This window comes from Typopeltis vanoorti, chromosome 21 (genome assembly GCF_054136105.1).
Source record: "Typopeltis vanoorti isolate ZY-2024b chromosome 21, IOZ_Tvanoo_1.0, whole genome shotgun sequence".
In the NCBI taxonomy this organism is placed as follows: domain Eukaryota; kingdom Metazoa; phylum Arthropoda; class Arachnida; order Uropygi; family Thelyphonidae; genus Typopeltis; species Typopeltis vanoorti.
The window spans coordinates 20,180,219-20,198,598 of NC_143569.1; the positions used below are offsets into that span (position 1 = coordinate 20,180,219).

The following is an 18,380-nucleotide window of genomic DNA, read 5'->3' on the forward strand; positions in this document are numbered from 1 at the left end:
ATCTGTCTTTAGACAAAGCAGGGGGAAATCCAAGAACAGGAACATATATCTACAGATTACTAAAAATTCTTCTTGCTTAGCTAAATGACATCTAGAGGGCTTACACTCCCCATAAAACAGACTACACTTGACCTGGGGGGGGGGTTCAAGACTTGCCCATTCTATGTATCATTATCATGCCTTATCTCTAGAGTAAGGAAGGAAGGCATGAAATATCAACATTTTGGACCTTAATGCTATTGTGCTCATGTTTGATTGTTTAGAAAAAAATAAAATTGGTGTGGACTCCCTGAGGCTGGTTTCTTGCCAGCCAGTATCAGGGCATACAGTGTGATAGCATCATCTGAGAAATATATCTAGAAATAAACGTTCCAAAGTAAAGGCAAGTGGAGGAAAGAAGTGGCAAAATTTCTTTCCTCCACAGAATGCCTCTACATTAATGAAGATGGTCAAAACAAGACCACAACACTTGAAATTGTAGAAGCCTTCCAGAGGTACTGGGATCGTGGTGGAGGGGGGGAGACACTGGTGACTTTCAAGACTATCCCTCATGAAACATCACTGCCTTTCATGTGCACATCCAAGAAAGGTTGGATTGATCTGTCACTGTGGTCAAAATTAGTAGCATACAAAAAATGCCATACTAAAACTATGATCAGAGAAGTTGGAAATGGAGTTTTATTATAAGGCATATGATTTTATTCTCTCCATCCTCAGGCACTATTTAACACCATTTACTAGATGATCTGGTAAACATCCAGTCCAATAGTAGTGCTACTAATAGAAGAGTGGCAAGTAGATCAGGGCTCTGTCCTTGAGCTGCTCTCTTTAATGATATTAATCAGGCCTTAGGAAAGTTTATTAGTGAAAAAGCTCTTAAGGCAGGAAGTTAAGTAACACATACCAGTTTAATGTCAATTTAATTCTCAATTTAAATATTAGCATTTAGGAAACCAAATTCAGAGATGGAGGACTGGTAATGTATTTATGGGGCTACATTTTAGTTTGGGGAGAAGGTAGTAGCTCTTGGGGTGATAAGGAGCTGAAGAGTATGCATTACGAAGTTCATAAAAATAACAGAATTGCTTCAATGATTAGATGGATAATGACATAAAGTCAGTAGCAGTTTTATTATCTAATTAATCAGACATCATATCTGGACTTCTACACATAGATTTGGTCACTTTGATCTTATATAGTACTGGACGTGGGTAGAAGGAACGACAGGATCATGCGAATGAAATTGGGTCTTGGAGAAGAGCGGGTGGTCGTATTATGTGTATATGCCCCGCAAGTTGGTTGTACAGCAGAGGAAAAAGATGAGTTCTGGAACGTGTTAGATGAAGAAATGAGGGAATTGGAAGAAAATGAGATGGTGATTGTCGGAGGAGACTTGAACGGGCACATAGGAAGACAGAATAGAGACTGTGAAAGAGTGCATGGTGGCCACGGAGTGGGAATGATGAACCAGGAAGGAGAGAGGGTTGTGGACTTTGCAGTAGCGTTTGATCTGGCAATTGTGAACTCGTTTTTCTTCAAGAGGGAAGAACATTTGATAACATTTAGAAGTGGTAACAACAGCTTACAAATTGACTACATTTTGACTAGAAGAAAACATCTTAAGGTTGTGACAAATTGTAAGGTAATTCCAACAGATCAAGTAGCACAACAACACCGACTGCTGTGTGCAGACTTTAAATTAAGATCGAAGATAAGAACTTCTGGTTGCCATGGGATGAAGACAATTAAGTGGTTTCGCTTAAAAGAAGAGAGTGTGAGGAATCAATTTAGGGAGAGAGTGTTAGAGAGGATATCTGATGGACTGGAAAGTGTACAAGATTGGTGGAAACATAATTCAAAAGTAATCCTGAGCTGTGCAATCGAGGTGCTTGGTGAGACATCTGGAAAGATTAGAGAGCAGAAGGAGGGTTGGTGGTGGAATAATGATGTACAAGTGGCAGTGACAGCTAAGAGGAAGGCAAAGCAGAAGTGGGATGAGTCAAGAGTGGAAGAGGACAGAGAGGTGTACAAAGAGAGAAAGCAAGAAGCCAAGAGAGTTGTGGCATAGGCGAAGGCCATGGCATATCAAGATCTGTATGATCAATTAGAAACAAAGGAAGGACAGAGAAAAATTTACCAACTAGCGAAATGTAGAAATAAAGCAGCTAAGGACATCTTACATGTGAGGCAGATCAAAGATGCTGAAGGAAGAGTATTATGGCGGGATGTGGACATAAGAAACAGATGGAAAATATACTTTGAGGGACATCTGAATGAGGAAAATGCGAGGACTCACAGAGGAGATGGGCAGCCTTCTGAGGGGATGGTGCAGAACATCAGTAGAATGGAAGTGACGGAGGCCATGAAGAGGATGAGGAATGGAAAAGCGGTGGGCCCCGACAGAATTCCAGTGGAGGCATGGAAGGCACTGGGGGAAGAGGGAATTGACCTGCTGTGGAACCTGTTCATGAAAGTTTGCCAACAGGAAAATGTACCCGAGGAATGGAGGGAGAGTACTCTTGTTCCCATCTACAAGGGTAAAGGGGATGCACAAGACTGTAAAAATTACAGAGGAATAAAGTTGATGTCCCACACAATGAAGATCCTAGAAAGGGTTCTTGATGGTAGATTGAGGGAGGAGGTGGAGATTGCAAAGGAACAATTTGGCTTCATGCCTGGCAGATCAACAACAGATGCTATCTTTGGGTTACGACAGATGATGGAAAAATATCGAGAGAAACAAAGGGAGCTACATCTGGTATTTATTGATCTGGAGAAAGCATACGATAGAGTGCCAAGGCAAGAAGTCTGGAGGTGTCTGAGGGAGAAGAAGGTGCCGGAGAAATATGTCAGGTTGGTGCAGGAAATGTACAGAAATGTGAAGACAAGTGTTTGGACCTGTTTGGGACAGACAGAAAGTTTTCAAGTAACAGTTGGCTTTCATCAAGGGTCAGCATTAAGTCCTTTGCTGTTTAATATTGTGATGGAGGTGGTAACAGAGGAGGTGAGAGAAGATGCACCTTGGACAATGTTGTATGCAGATGACATCTTGCTGTGTGTAGATTCAAGAGAAGAAGCGGAAACTAAACTGGAAAGATGGAGAAAAGTACTGGAAGAGAGAGGTATGAGACTGAGCAGAAGTAAGACAGAGTATATGTGTTGCGCAGTGGGCGGTGGCCAGGAGACAGACCTGGAGCTGGAAGGAAATGTCATCAGGAAGGTGAGAGACTTTAGATACTTAGGTTCGACAGTGGAAGAAGATGGAGGAGGTGAGAAGGAAGTGGGATGCAGGATACAAGCAGGTTGGAGGAACTGGAGGGAGATGGCTGGAGTGTTATGTGATAAGAGGGTGCCGATCAATCTGAAAGGCAAAATTTATAGGACAGTAGTGAGGCCAGCTATGACATATGCTATAGAAACTGTGGCCCTGAGGAAAAATAACATTAGCAGGATGGAAGTAGCAGAGATGAGAATGCTTAGGTGGATGTGCGGTGTGACCAGAAAGGATCATCTGAGAAATGACTATGTCAGGGGAACAGTGAAAGTTACGAACTTAGGAGCGAAAATACAGGAGGCAAGGTTGAGATGGTTTGGTCATGTGATGAGGAGGGAGGACGAATATGTGGGAAGAAGGGTCATGCAGATGGATGTGCAAGGAAGGCGGAAGCGTGGGCGGCCAAAGAAGAGATGGAGGGAGCTGGTAGAAGAGGACTTGAATATGAAGAACTTGGATGTGGTGACAGCCCAAGACAGGAAGGTGTGGAGGAGACTCATAATAAACAGTGACCCCACTTAAGTGGGAGAAGCTGCAGAAGAAGAAGAAGAAGAAGATCTTATATAGATGAGCAAGTTCTATGCAGTGATTTTTAATTTATTGGTTGTGACCTAATATCGGATCATGGAAAGATATAAAATGGGTTACCATAGTGACATCTCTTTCGAGATAGTAACCCCCCCCCCCCCCCCACCCCCCCCCCCCCCCACCCCCCCCCCCCCCCACCCCCCCCCCCCCCCACCCCCCCCCCCCCCCACCCCCCCCCCCCCCCACCCCCCCCCCCCCCCACCCCCCCCCCCCCCCACCCCCCCCCCCCCCCACCCCCCCCCCCCCCCACCCCCCCCCCCCCCCACCCCCCCCCCCCCCCACCCCCCCCCCCCCCCACCCCCCCCCCCCCCCACCCCCCCCCCCCCCCACCCCCCCCCCCCCCCACCCCCCCCCCCCCCCACCCCCCCCCCCCCCCACCCCCCCCCCCCCCCACCCCCCCCCCCCCCCACCCCCCCCCCCCCCCACCCCCCCCCCCCCCCACCCCCCCCCCCCCCCACCCCCCCCCCCCCCCACCCCCCCCCCCCCCCACCCCCCCCCCCCCCCACCCCCCCCCCCCCCCACCCCCCCCCCCCCCCACCCCCCCCCCCCCCCACCCCCCCCCCCCCCCACCCCCCCCCCCCCCCACACAGAGGGACGAATTCCCGACGATTGGAGTAGAGCTCTCATAGTACCCATATATAAAAAGGGAAATAAAACTGAATGTGAGAATTACAGAGGTATTTCCCTACTGAGTGTTCCTGGCAAGATCTATGCAAGTATACTTGAGAAAAGGTTTGAGAAGAATTGTGGAAGAAAAGCTTGGTGAAGAACAAGCTGGATTCAGGCCAAATAGAGGCTGTCAGGATCAGATCTTCACTTTACGACAAATAGTCGAGAAAGCATGGGAATATAACAAAGATCTGTATTTAAGTTTTGTCGATTTGGAAAAGGCATATGACAAGGTGCCAAAGAGAGAAGCTATTCAATACGCTGCAATTATATGGTGTCAATGGGGCATTATATCAAGCAATACTTAGTCTTTATTTGAGTTGTGAGTCAGCAGTTAGAATTGAAGGAAGTACAGGAAGATGGTTTAATGTTAAATCTGGTGTGAGACAAGGATGTACATTATCCCCTCTGTTATTCATTATCTATATGGATCACATTATGAAGGAATGTGGTATTAAACCTGATATCAAAATTGGAGATGTTAATGTCAGCTCTTTGCTTTATGCGGATGATGTTATACTTCTAAATAAATCCGCTACAAGTCTGCAAGATTCTCTGACTAAATTGAATAGCTGTTGTAATAGATATGGTGTGAAGGTCAGCAATAAAAAGACAAAGACAATGAAAATAGGCAGAATCATTGAAAATGTCAACTGTGTTGTGAATGGAGAACCTGTGGAACAAGTAAAACATTTCAGCTACTTAGGCACAATTTTTACTGAAGATGGTAAACTAAATATAGAAATAGACAACAGAATCAGCAAAGCTGGTATCGTGGGAAGTGAATTGAATAAATTCATATGGAATAAGAAAGAAATTAGTCGGAACACTAAATTAGCTGTATACAAGACTGTGTTCAAACAGTTTTAACTTATGGATCTGAGAGCTGGGTCAGAAGTAAAACACTTGACCAAAGACTAGAGACCGCAGATATGAGAGTCTGAGAAAGATTAGAGGCGTGAACAGATGGCATCAGTGGCAATATCATATTAAAAATGAGGATATTAGGAAAGAACTTGACATTGTCAGCATCCAGGAATGCGTTAGCAGAGCTAATCTCAGATGGTATGGTCACTTAAATAGAATGGGAGAGGAAAGATTAGCAAAACAAGTGTTCTCTGCCAGGTTGGCAGGAAAACGACCAGAGGAAGACCAAGATATAGGTGGATTGATACGGTACAAAGTGCCTTAGATGATAGAAATATAAGATCTGATAATGTTGGAGTCTTGACAAGTAACAGACTGATTTGGAGGAAAATTGTAGATAGGAAGTTAGTAATGATGTAATTTTTTTCATGTAGTACTGTCATATCCTGTACACCCCTTGAGGGTACATGGCAGGAATTTGATGATGATGATGATGATGACTAAATCATATAAGCTATACAACATAAAAATTCTAATCGTCTATTAGAGTCATAATTTTGTACAATATTTGAAATACGTTGTTTTAACAAAATGTACCTACGACGTCCTGGGTTTCGTTGACCAGTTAAATGCTGAAATAGTTTGTATGTTGTAAAGATAATTCTTTAACAATGTTATCCAAAAATTTCCAAACAGTTGGATGGGAATACTGAAAGAGAGACTGAAGTCCATAGTGCCATCCTTCGATACAATTTGTAGTTCTAGCTATACAGTTGGCTGCAGAGTGTCTATGGTTCCAAGTAGAAATATTGAATAGAGGTTGTCTATAAGTGCTGTTCCTGAGCTGTCGACCTCGAATATACATACGTTCGAAGTAAAGGAGAACTTCTTCGATTTTTTCATTATATTCGTCTAAATTAGAGAACAGATCAGCAACTTCTAAAAATGTTTCTAACACTTCTTCTTCTGGTAAAAATGCAAGTGATTGTAACATTTTAATGTGTACTGCAAATGACTGATTTTATTCATATAGAGATTTTAGTCCACATTCATTTACTTTGCGTACAATAGATTGTGATAAGTGGAAAAAGCAGACACCAATTTCGATGTTTTCAAACATGGCATGGAAAGCATTCGTTGCTGCTGTTTCAAATCCGAAAATTTTTCGTGGTCGAGCTTGAGGAATTTTCTCCAGTAACATGTTCAGCATCTTCACGTATATTTCTTCCTTTTTCCCTGGTAGAAGAGCCAGTAGACAAGGAAAAGCTACTCTGAATCATATTGGACATGAATATTGTATAACTGATAATATATTTCTGGAACCACTTTAAATGTACCATCTGCTAGCCAAAATTCGTTAACTACAAGTTGATCTAGAAGAGTCTTGTGACCAATTATTATTATACATTCTGGATCTTCTGTCCCGGAATCATGAATAATCCATTTAGAGTATTTCTCTGGTATTTCAAGTTTTTTGTTATCTGGATTTGATGGAACGTTTCCAATTGTTTTAGCTTTGGATCTATTTAATCGCTTCGTCATGGAGCTCTTCTTCGATAGGCACATTTTTAATCCGTCTGATAGAGTCACTAAATTGTTAGCTATAATTGCACGAACCGTTGTACCTGGATTTGACATTTTTCTTTTCATTTGATTTGCAAGTTGATGAGCTTCAGATTCAAAAGTCCTATTAACATGACAGTGTTCTGAAGACTCATGGATAATCTTGTTGTCTCTGGTATGGAGCAGCGATCGGCAATGTAAAGTTCTAAACTTTGCACAACGCCAATGAATAGTTCCGATAGCAGTTTCACGGTGACGAACAAACTCGAATCCTTTGTAAATTATAATTTGACCACCTTTATTACTAACGCCATACTCAAAATCAGCCATGTTTATATTAAAAATTAATTTTAAAAAATTAATCACGAAATTTATTAACTTGCACGTTATACACTGGTTGTATTACGAGTCACTAAACTAGAACTGAAGAATGTAAGACAAAAATTTACTTATATACCTTCACCCAAACAATTCTTAGAAATTCTTGAGCAGTTCATGGTGATTAACATTTCTATAACATTCAGAAGGATGCAGAATGGAGTCCTAGAAGACTGGAAGTACTGAACTGTACAATTAGGCTTATTAGCATTTATGCCCTGATTCATTTAAAACAAAGACTTGCCTTCTTCCAGAGGTTGGAAAACTATCCATATGGTTCCCATCATGTCATCTTAATGGAATGAGAGACCATGTGTGTGTGTGTGTGTGGAAAATCTGTCTTTAGACAAAGCAGGGGGAAATCCAAGAACAGGAACATATATCTACAGATTACTAAAAATTCTTCTTGCTTAGCTAAATGACATCTAGAGGGCTTACACTCCCCATAAAACAGACTACACTTGACCTGGGGGGGGGTTCAAGACTTGCCCATTCTATGTATCATTATCATGCCTTATCTCTAGAGTAAGGAAGGAAGGCATGAAATATCAACATTTTGGACCTTAATGCTATTGTGCTCATGTTTGATTGTTTAGAAAAAAATAAAATTGGTGTGGACTCCCTGAGGCTGGTTTCTTGCCAGCCAGTATCAGGGCATACAGTGTGATAGCATCATCTGAGAAATATATCTAGAAATAAACGTTCCAAAGTAAAGGCAAGTGGAGGAAAGAAGTGGCAAAATTTCTTTCCTCCACAGAATGCCTCTACATTAATGAAGATGGTCAAAACAAGACCACAACACTTGAAATTGTAGAAGCCTTCCAGAGGTACTGGGATCGTGGTGGAGGGGGGGAGACACTGGTGACTTTCAAGACTATCCCTCATGAAACATCACTGCCTTTCATGTGCACATCCAAGAAAGGTTGGATTGATCTGTCACTGTGGTCAAAATTAGTAGCATACAAAAAATGCCATACTAAAACTATGATCAGAGAAGTTGGAAATGGAGTTTTATTATAAGGCATATGATTTTATTCTCTCCATCCTCAGGCACTATTTAACACCATTTACTAGATGATCTGGTAAACATCCAGTCCAATAGTAGTGCTACTAATAGAAGAGTGGCAAGTAGATCAGGGCTCTGTCCTTGAGCTGCTCTCTTTAATGATATTAATCAGGCCTTAGGAAAGTTTATTAGTGAAAAAGCTCTTAAGGCAGGAAGTTAAGTAACACATACCAGTTTAATGTCAATTTAATTCTCAATTTAAATATTAGCATTTAGGAAACCAAATTCAGAGATGGAGGACTGGTAATGTATTTATGGGGCTACATTTTAGTTTGGGGAGAAGGTAGTAGCTCTTGGGGTGATAAGGAGCTGAAGAGTATGCATTACGAAGTTCATAAAAATAACAGAATTGCTTCAATGATTAGATGGATAATGACATAAAGTCAGTAGCAGTTTTATTATCTAATTAATCAGACATCATATCTGGACTTCTACACATAGATTTGGTCACTTTGATCTTATATAGTACTGGACGTGGGTAGAAGGAACGACAGGATCATGCGAATGAAATTGGGTCTTGGAGAAGAGCGGGTGGTCGTATTATGTGTATATGCCCCGCAAGTTGGTTGTACAGCAGAGGAAAAAGATGAGTTCTGGAACGTGTTAGATGAAGAAATGAGGGAATTGGAAGAAAATGAGATGGTGATTGTCGGAGGAGACTTGAACGGGCACATAGGAAGACAGAATAGAGACTGTGAAAGAGTGCATGGTGGCCACGGAGTGGGAATGATGAACCAGGAAGGAGAGAGGGTTGTGGACTTTGCAGTAGCGTTTGATCTGGCAATTGTGAACTCGTTTTTCTTCAAGAGGGAAGAACATTTGATAACATTTAGAAGTGGTAACAACAGCTTACAAATTGACTACATTTTGACTAGAAGAAAACATCTTAAGGTTGTGACAAATTGTAAGGTAATTCCAACAGATCAAGTAGCACAACAACACCGACTGCTGTGTGCAGACTTTAAATTAAGATCGAAGATAAGAACTTCTGGTTGCCATGGGATGAAGACAATTAAGTGGTTTCGCTTAAAAGAAGAGAGTGTGAGGAATCAATTTAGGGAGAGAGTGTTAGAGAGGATATCTGATGGACTGGAAAGTGTACAAGATTGGTGGAAACATAATTCAAAAGTAATCCTGAGCTGTGCAATCGAGGTGCTTGGTGAGACATCTGGAAAGATTAGAGAGCAGAAGGAGGGTTGGTGGTGGAATAATGATGTACAAGTGGCAGTGACAGCTAAGAGGAAGGCAAAGCAGAAGTGGGATGAGTCAAGAGTGGAAGAGGACAGAGAGGTGTACAAAGAGAGAAAGCAAGAAGCCAAGAGAGTTGTGGCATAGGCGAAGGCCATGGCATATCAAGATCTGTATGATCAATTAGAAACAAAGGAAGGACAGAGAAAAATTTACCAACTAGCGAAATGTAGAAATAAAGCAGCTAAGGACATCTTACATGTGAGGCAGATCAAAGATGCTGAAGGAAGAGTATTATGGCGGGATGTGGACATAAGAAACAGATGGAAAATATACTTTGAGGGACATCTGAATGAGGAAAATGCGAGGACTCACAGAGGAGATGGGCAGCCTTCTGAGGGGATGGTGCAGAACATCAGTAGAATGGAAGTGACGGAGGCCATGAAGAGGATGAGGAATGGAAAAGCGGTGGGCCCCGACAGAATTCCAGTGGAGGCATGGAAGGCACTGGGGGAAGAGGGAATTGACCTGCTGTGGAACCTGTTCATGAAAGTTTGCCAACAGGAAAATGTACCCGAGGAATGGAGGGAGAGTACTCTTGTTCCCATCTACAAGGGTAAAGGGGATGCACAAGACTGTAAAAATTACAGAGGAATAAAGTTGATGTCCCACACAATGAAGATCCTAGAAAGGGTTCTTGATGGTAGATTGAGGGAGGAGGTGGAGATTGCAAAGGAACAATTTGGCTTCATGCCTGGCAGATCAACAACAGATGCTATCTTTGGGTTACGACAGATGATGGAAAAATATCGAGAGAAACAAAGGGAGCTACATCTGGTATTTATTGATCTGGAGAAAGCATACGATAGAGTGCCAAGGCAAGAAGTCTGGAGGTGTCTGAGGGAGAAGAAGGTGCCGGAGAAATATGTCAGGTTGGTGCAGGAAATGTACAGAAATGTGAAGACAAGTGTTTGGACCTGTTTGGGACAGACAGAAAGTTTTCAAGTAACAGTTGGCTTTCATCAAGGGTCAGCATTAAGTCCTTTGCTGTTTAATATTGTGATGGAGGTGGTAACAGAGGAGGTGAGAGAAGATGCACCTTGGACAATGTTGTATGCAGATGACATCTTGCTGTGTGTAGATTCAAGAGAAGAAGCGGAAACTAAACTGGAAAGATGGAGAAAAGTACTGGAAGAGAGAGGTATGAGACTGAGCAGAAGTAAGACAGAGTATATGTGTTGCGCAGTGGGCGGTGGCCAGGAGACAGACCTGGAGCTGGAAGGAAATGTCATCAGGAAGGTGAGAGACTTTAGATACTTAGGTTCGACAGTGGAAGAAGATGGAGGAGGTGAGAAGGAAGTGGGATGCAGGATACAAGCAGGTTGGAGGAACTGGAGGGAGATGGCTGGAGTGTTATGTGATAAGAGGGTGCCGATCAATCTGAAAGGCAAAATTTATAGGACAGTAGTGAGGCCAGCTATGACATATGCTATAGAAACTGTGGCCCTGAGGAAAAATAACATTAGCAGGATGGAAGTAGCAGAGATGAGAATGCTTAGGTGGATGTGCGGTGTGACCAGAAAGGATCATCTGAGAAATGACTATGTCAGGGGAACAGTGAAAGTTACGAACTTAGGAGCGAAAATACAGGAGGCAAGGTTGAGATGGTTTGGTCATGTGATGAGGAGGGAGGACGAATATGTGGGAAGAAGGGTCATGCAGATGGATGTGCAAGGAAGGCGGAAGCGTGGGCGGCCAAAGAAGAGATGGAGGGAGCTGGTAGAAGAGGACTTGAATATGAAGAACTTGGATGTGGTGACAGCCCAAGACAGGAAGGTGTGGAGGAGACTCATAATAAACAGTGACCCCACTTAAGTGGGAGAAGCTGCAGAAGAAGAAGAAGAAGAAGATCTTATATAGATGAGCAAGTTCTATGCAGTGATTTTTAATTTATTGGTTGTGACCTAATATCGGATCATGGAAAGATATAAAATGGGTTACCATAGTGACATCTCTTTCGAGATAGTAACCCCCCCCCCCTCCCAATACACAACTTGCTGATACCTATCTGATAGCTGTTCACCTATCCAATTCCATCTACTTCAGTTTAGTGACTAACTTGTGTCTGGCAGTCTATCAAAAGCCTTTGCAAAATCTAAGTATACCATTGTATATGCATCATCCAATTCATTCTTCACCTTGTTATATCACCTTATTATATGACATAAGCAAGTTTGTAAAGCACAACCTCCCTTTAACAAACCTATGCTGACATGCACAAAGAATATCGCTGTTATCAACCCACTTTTGTATCCTATCTCTCACCGACATCTCTAATACCTTAACTACAATCCCAGCTGATAGAGATTAGCCTATAATTTGTTGCCTTAATCTTATCACTACCTTTGCAAAGTGGAACAATTTTGCCTTCCTTCCACTCCTTTGGGATTTTGCTGTCGCAATACTCTTGTTAAACAGGTAGGCCAAGGCTGATGCTATCTTCTTGGAACATTACCCAAAGACACATCGTGATATGTCATCAGAGCCTATGTAGCTCAGTCAGTATAAATGAAGCCCTTTGGGTGGAAAGACCTGGGTTCAATGCCAGTCCATGATGTAAGGAACCCTTATCTGGTCTGTTTGCTGGTCTCATACGAAGGTAGAGGTTTTTTTTTTTTCCACCCATAAACTCAAGTTTTTCATCCCTTGAAACAGGCAAACTGGCCCATGATCATACATCGATGCAGTCATAAATACTTACAACAATGTGAAAGAGATAGAATCCTCATTACATTCTTCTTACACCCATAGTCAATCACATCCTGTAACTTTATTGAGATCTAGCTTTGATCTCCTTATATACCTCTTACTCGCTCATCATTAAGTTTTCTCTCATTTCATTCTCTACATTTGAGCTTCTGATTTCACGCTGAGGTTGAAACATCCTGATGAACTGTTCACTGAACACCTCGACTGTGTCCTCTTCACTAGTCACCAATCTGATACTGTCATCCATTAACAGCTTATTTATGGACTCCCAAAAATACATAAAGAAAATGTGCCATTACGTTCTATAGGGGATGGCATTGATTCCCCCACATACAAATTAGCTAAACATTTGGCCAAAGTGCTCACACTCTATACTGGCAACACACCATCACACATAAAAAACTAATCCCACTTCAAAGCCAGCTTAGAAAACCTTGCATTCCAACATACTGACATAATGGTCAGCTTTGACGTCTCCTCCTTATTCACAAATGTCCCACTCAAGGAAACTTTACAGCTAATCCAAGCTAAATTTTCTCCCAATATCTCAGTCCTATTTCAGTTCACAATGAGCTCAGGCTATTTTGTTTGGCAGGGGAAAATTCTACAAACAAATAGACGGGACAGCCATGTATTCACCACTCTCCCCACCTTTGGTCGATTTCTTTATGGAGACCTTTGCAAAAAAAGCCTTAGCCTCTGTCCCACAAAAACCAACCATATGGCTTCGCTACATTGATGATGTGTTCGCTATTTGGCCACATGGCGCTGATACACTCCTCTCCTTCTTAACACATTTAAACAACCAACACCTCAGAATCAAGTTCACTCTGGGAAAAGAGAAAAACAACTGCTTCCCTTTCCTAGACACACTAGTCACCTGCCAGCCTGATGGAACCTTGGTTTTCTCAGTTTATAGAAAACCCACCCATACAGGCACGTACATTCACCAACAATCTTCCACCCCCTCGCAACAATATAGAGTGGTGAAAACACTATACAACATGGCTAAACTAATCTGTTCTAATGACATGGCCCTAAACAGTGAACTAAATCACATCCTCAACACTTTCTCAGCCAATGGCTACCCCCCAAAATAATCCAAAGAATATTAAAACCTACAAACCACAGCCCCCCCCTCCACAACAAGGATTACTCTAAATCCATCGCCATTCCCTACATCCGAGGCACCTTAGAAAAAAAATTACCAAAATCTTAAAAAAAATGTGACTTGACCTCCTGTTACAGACCATACAACTTCCCCTAGACCTACCTGGTGTATACCAGGTCCCTTGCAGCTGTAAACTATCTTACTTTGTCCAAACAGCAGGACAGCGAATATCAGAATTTCTGAACACAAGGACTACATCCATTTTCACAAGTACAGCCATTCTGGTCTTGCAGATCATGCTCTGGGTACATGCCACAGAATACGGTGGAAGAAAGCTACAGTAATACACCGCAGCAAATACAAATTCGAAAGACTGTTTATGGAATCAGCCTCAGCCCTAAGAAACTCTCCAAATCTTAACAAATTTGGTTGTATGAGACTGCCCCAAATTTGGGAGGCTTACATCAGCAGACCTTCAGCCCAACGGCCAAGAACACCTACTTAGCCTGCTAGGGGGCACCATCAGGACTTTTAGGAGAACAATAGCTTCATCACTTCATTCTCAGTTACTGTGTTGTAGTGCCTACATGCATGTGCCTTTTTTGTAAGTTCCTTTTGAAGATGGCAACGTGAATTTGACAATATCAGAAATATTTATTAAAGTGTAATTTAATTTATATTCGTATCTACATTGTCAATTCCTTAAGTGATTTAGTAATCCATTAACAGCATCTTACCATAATCATTCTTCTTTCTACTTGCCACATATTGAAAAAACTCATAAGGGTTTTTCTTGGCCTGATTGGCTAATTTCTGCTCATACTGCACTTTTGTTGTCCTTACAACTGAATCACTCTCCTGGCCTGCTGTTTATACTTTTCATTCAACTATTCATGCAACTTTCCATGAACTTTCATTTACATGAAAATGGAAATAAATTCAGAGTTCACTTCATATTCTTATCAAAATTTTTGTTTCACAGATTCTGTGAGTATCCAGTAATTCCCTCAATTTCAAGAGCTGCAGTAGAAGAGGACTAAATTTGAATTTGGAAGATGATTAAAAACTTTTGTTTCAATTATCAGACAATATATTCAAATTTTTTACTTTGTGTTTATTACATGAAATCTGTATTCAGTCAGGCTGTATAAATTTAATTTAAATTAAATATAAACCTATGTGTCATTTGTTATATTTACATATTTTTATTATGATTATCCTAGTTGTGAGGTATACTAACAGTGAAAAGTAGGTTGCTATAGCAGGAAGGTTGAGAACCACTGCCCTAAAGCAAGGTTTAGTAAATCTTTAGGAAATTCCAGCACTAGAAGAGGTTTACTTTGTGTTTATTACAAGAAATTTGTATAAATTTAATTTAAATTAAATATAAACCTATGTGTCATTTGTTATATTTACATATTTTTATTATGATTATCCTAGTTGTGAGGTATGCTAACAGTGAAAAGTTGGTTGCTATAGTAGGAAGGTTGAGAACCACTGCCTTAAAGCAAGGTTTAGTAAATCTTTAGGAAATTCCAGCACTAGAAGAGGTGGGAAAAAAGATGAATGAAATTAAATTGTGTTATAAAGGAAGCATTGGCTGCAATTGCAAACTTCTGTTATGAATCTTTTGACTCTAACAGGCCTGATTATAATACATTTTTTTGTAAATTCCTGAAAATGTTGAAAAATATTTTTTCATGATGAATGCTTGAATCACACTATGCAATTTGTTCAAGTTAACTCATATGTCATTTTATTTTCAGGTGTTATGAATCTCCTGATGGCAATACAAGTGCATGTAGTTGTTTTGATTGTAAAGAAGCCTGCAATTTGAATATGTCCTCCTTTCCAGAGATTGCTCCTCCAAAAGAAGCATGGCTAGTTCTGAGTATAGATGGACCATTATTTGTATCAATAATATTGTCTTCTGTGCTAGTTCTTTTTATTACTGCTGCTTTCAGTACATGTTGGAATATGAAAAGAAAAATAGGTATTATTCTCCCTCTATTCCTATGTTTCCTTAGAAAAAAAACTTTTCTTTAAAAATTATTAACTGTTTAATCTTTTGCAATGAGTCTACTCTATGGAAATTGGATAATCAAAATAATTTATGATGGATCATTAAAAAATGGAGGATATTATGTCAGTGCCACAAAGAAAACATTCATTGGCTCAAGGCATTGGTAGGCAAAACCTACCACATGCCAAGTGTCACTCAAAGCAGCAGCAGGCAAAAACCTACAAACATGCCAAGTATTAGATTAGCTGAAGGCAGTGGCAGGCAAAACCAGCCACATACCAAATATCAGCTCAGCCAAGGGACTGACAAAGCTTAACCACCTTACCGGCCATTATGGATCAAATACGCATCCTCGTTCACTTCGTATCCATCATATATTTCAATGTTATATCAATGGTATTACAATTTTAATATTCACTTCGCATCCATGGTAACTTGGACGTATATATACGTCCTGGCCGGTAGCGTGGTTAATGCACAGGCCAACTGTTGTTGTCAAAGACAAAGCAGGAGAGCAAGAAGCTAGGCAATAAGTTTGTTCAAATTGCCCAAGTTCCAAAAACTTGTTTTTGACTTGAAAACCTTATCATAGTCAGGTAGCTGCATGACTGGATCTCTTATTAATTTCTCTACTCTGTCTGATAACCCCAAATTGAACTTCAGCTCAATACAGTCTCAGGAAAAGTCTGTCACCTTGTCAAGCATCACCTCAAAGCAGCAGCAGGCAAAAAACCACCACATACCATCCATTACCTCAAGGCAGTGGCAGGCAAAAACCTGCCACATACTTAACATCATGTCAAAAGGACCGACAAAGCCCTCTGGCACGCACATCCTACTATTCTTGTCAGAGAGCTGAGGCCAGGCAGAATCCTAGAGAGAACAAAAACTGTTCAGTACTAGTGTCAGAAAGTTATGTGCATCATAAGTGAACTCTTATGATGAATTACTAATAACATAGAGTGGAAAGACTTCAAGTTGACATAAGTAGAATATGAAAATGGAGGATATTATGGATCCATTCATATTTTATAGCCAGATATAGGAAGAAATTTGAAAGTTTTGAAAATTTACAAGAGAGCATATGAGAATATAAACTTCGGCATCGGAGTTGCTTTGATATGCACTACTTAAAAGACACGATCTTAAACTTAAAAGATCTTTTTTTAGTAATTGCTTATACAGCTACTGAGAGTTCATTTATAATGAATATAACTTTCTGACATAGGATTGCTATAATATTGAACAGAGAGTTTTTTGCTGTCTGTAGGTTTCTGCCTGGTCTCTGATGAGAACCAATAGTTCAAAACAGATGCCAGGCCATTGAAACCTAATTTAAGCACTAATAAAAGGTAAACATTGATTCTTGGAAAGAACTTGTGTCTTTTTTAGTATTGCATATCAAGGCAGCTCTGATGCCCCAGGCTGTATTGTTATAAACTCTCTGGTAAATTTTCAAAACTTTTAACTTTTAACAAAACTTTTAGCCAAATATAGGAAGAAATCCTATATTTGGCCATAAAATATGAATGGATTCATAATATATTCCATTTTAATATCTTACTTAGGCCAAATCAAGCCTATTGGCTCTATCTGACTATAAGTCCTTGGACTCCCTGGAGGTGTCATGTAATAATAATAATTTTAGAATGGATGATTTTTTACTTGAAGAGAAAAGTTATTATTATTATGTGACACCTCCAAGGAGTCCAAAAACTCAACAAGGGAGGGCACCTACTCCACCACTCAGTTCACAATTACAAAGAACTGCAACTACTATCATCATCTATACCAATGCCATCTACTGCCTACCATCACCATTAGCATTTTCATAGACAGTCACAAACATCCATGCCCATGGTGGGATTCGAACCCACAGCCTTTTGGCTAGAGAGCGGATATGCTAACCACTCGACCAACCACAATTGCAGTCAGATACATGAATTGAAAAGGGTAGCCATTCATATGCAGAATAAAGAGATAGAGAAAATAGTATTGCAAGATAGCTCTATATATTTTTAGAAATATATAGAACTATCTTTCAATATTTGAATGTACTGAATAGTTTTGTGTCTGGATGACTAAATTATACTAACACAGTCACAAATAATATAAGATGTTTTTTTTTTTTTTCAATTAATTCTCAGCTATTTGCAACATCTCTGGCAGATCAGAGTATCTTTCTCTCTGGCTATCCTCTTTGCTGCCATGGTGTCTCCTAAGTGGTCCAAGAGTGCAAAATATCTGTTTTTTAGTATTAACCTCCAAGGAATCAAATATTCATCATCGGAGACTCCTTGTTATTGCACAATAGTGTTCATCAGATTGTGCCTTTGTACTCTTTTGTTGTTTCTGCACTCATGTAATGCATTCCACTTACTGAACCACTCTTGATTCAGTTAACCTGCTTGCAAACTTCAAAGATGGCCTCTTGTTCTGCCCATTCTATCAAACATTTTCCTTCCATGTTAATATGGTAAAAAGCTTTCACCAACTTATATATCTCAAATATATCATCCCTCCTCCTCTTCATCACCTATCCCTCAGTCTTTGAAAATGATATTTCCTTATTCTCTCAACTCTTTTCTCTTTCCACAGTATTTTAATAAGTAAGTTTCATTTGGTTACCTAGTTAGCTGAGTGGCTGTTTTATGGATATCTTTAAGTGAAATTGAATTTCACTACTTCACTGATTGGAGGCTAAAAATAGCATGAAAAATTTCCATGGTCGGTCTTTAGAGAAAGAATCCATGGTGCTAATACTTAAGTACTATATACCAGCAGCCTTTTAAGCTTGGAATTAATATTAAAAAAAGGGACAAAATTTGTGCATAGCAATCCATATTTTATGATAAAGGCCTTTTACAATGGAATCACACCCTCT

The 18,380-nt window shown here is 40.5% G+C and overlaps 1 protein-coding gene across 5 annotated transcripts in view; it reads left to right on the forward strand.

The window, feature by feature from the left end:
* LOC150094664 (NPC intracellular cholesterol transporter 1-like) overlaps nt 1–18,380 on the forward strand; it is a 672,338-nt gene that overhangs the window by 120,569 nt on the left and 533,389 nt on the right. For all 5 annotated transcript variants that reach the window (XM_090411086.1, XM_090411087.1, XM_090411088.1 and 2 more), the window contains exon 5: nt 15,240–15,466. In XM_090411086.1, coding sequence (XP_090267212.1) covers nt 15,240–15,466 — 227 coding nt within the window. The remainder of the gene's footprint in view (nt 1–15,239; nt 15,467–18,380) is intronic.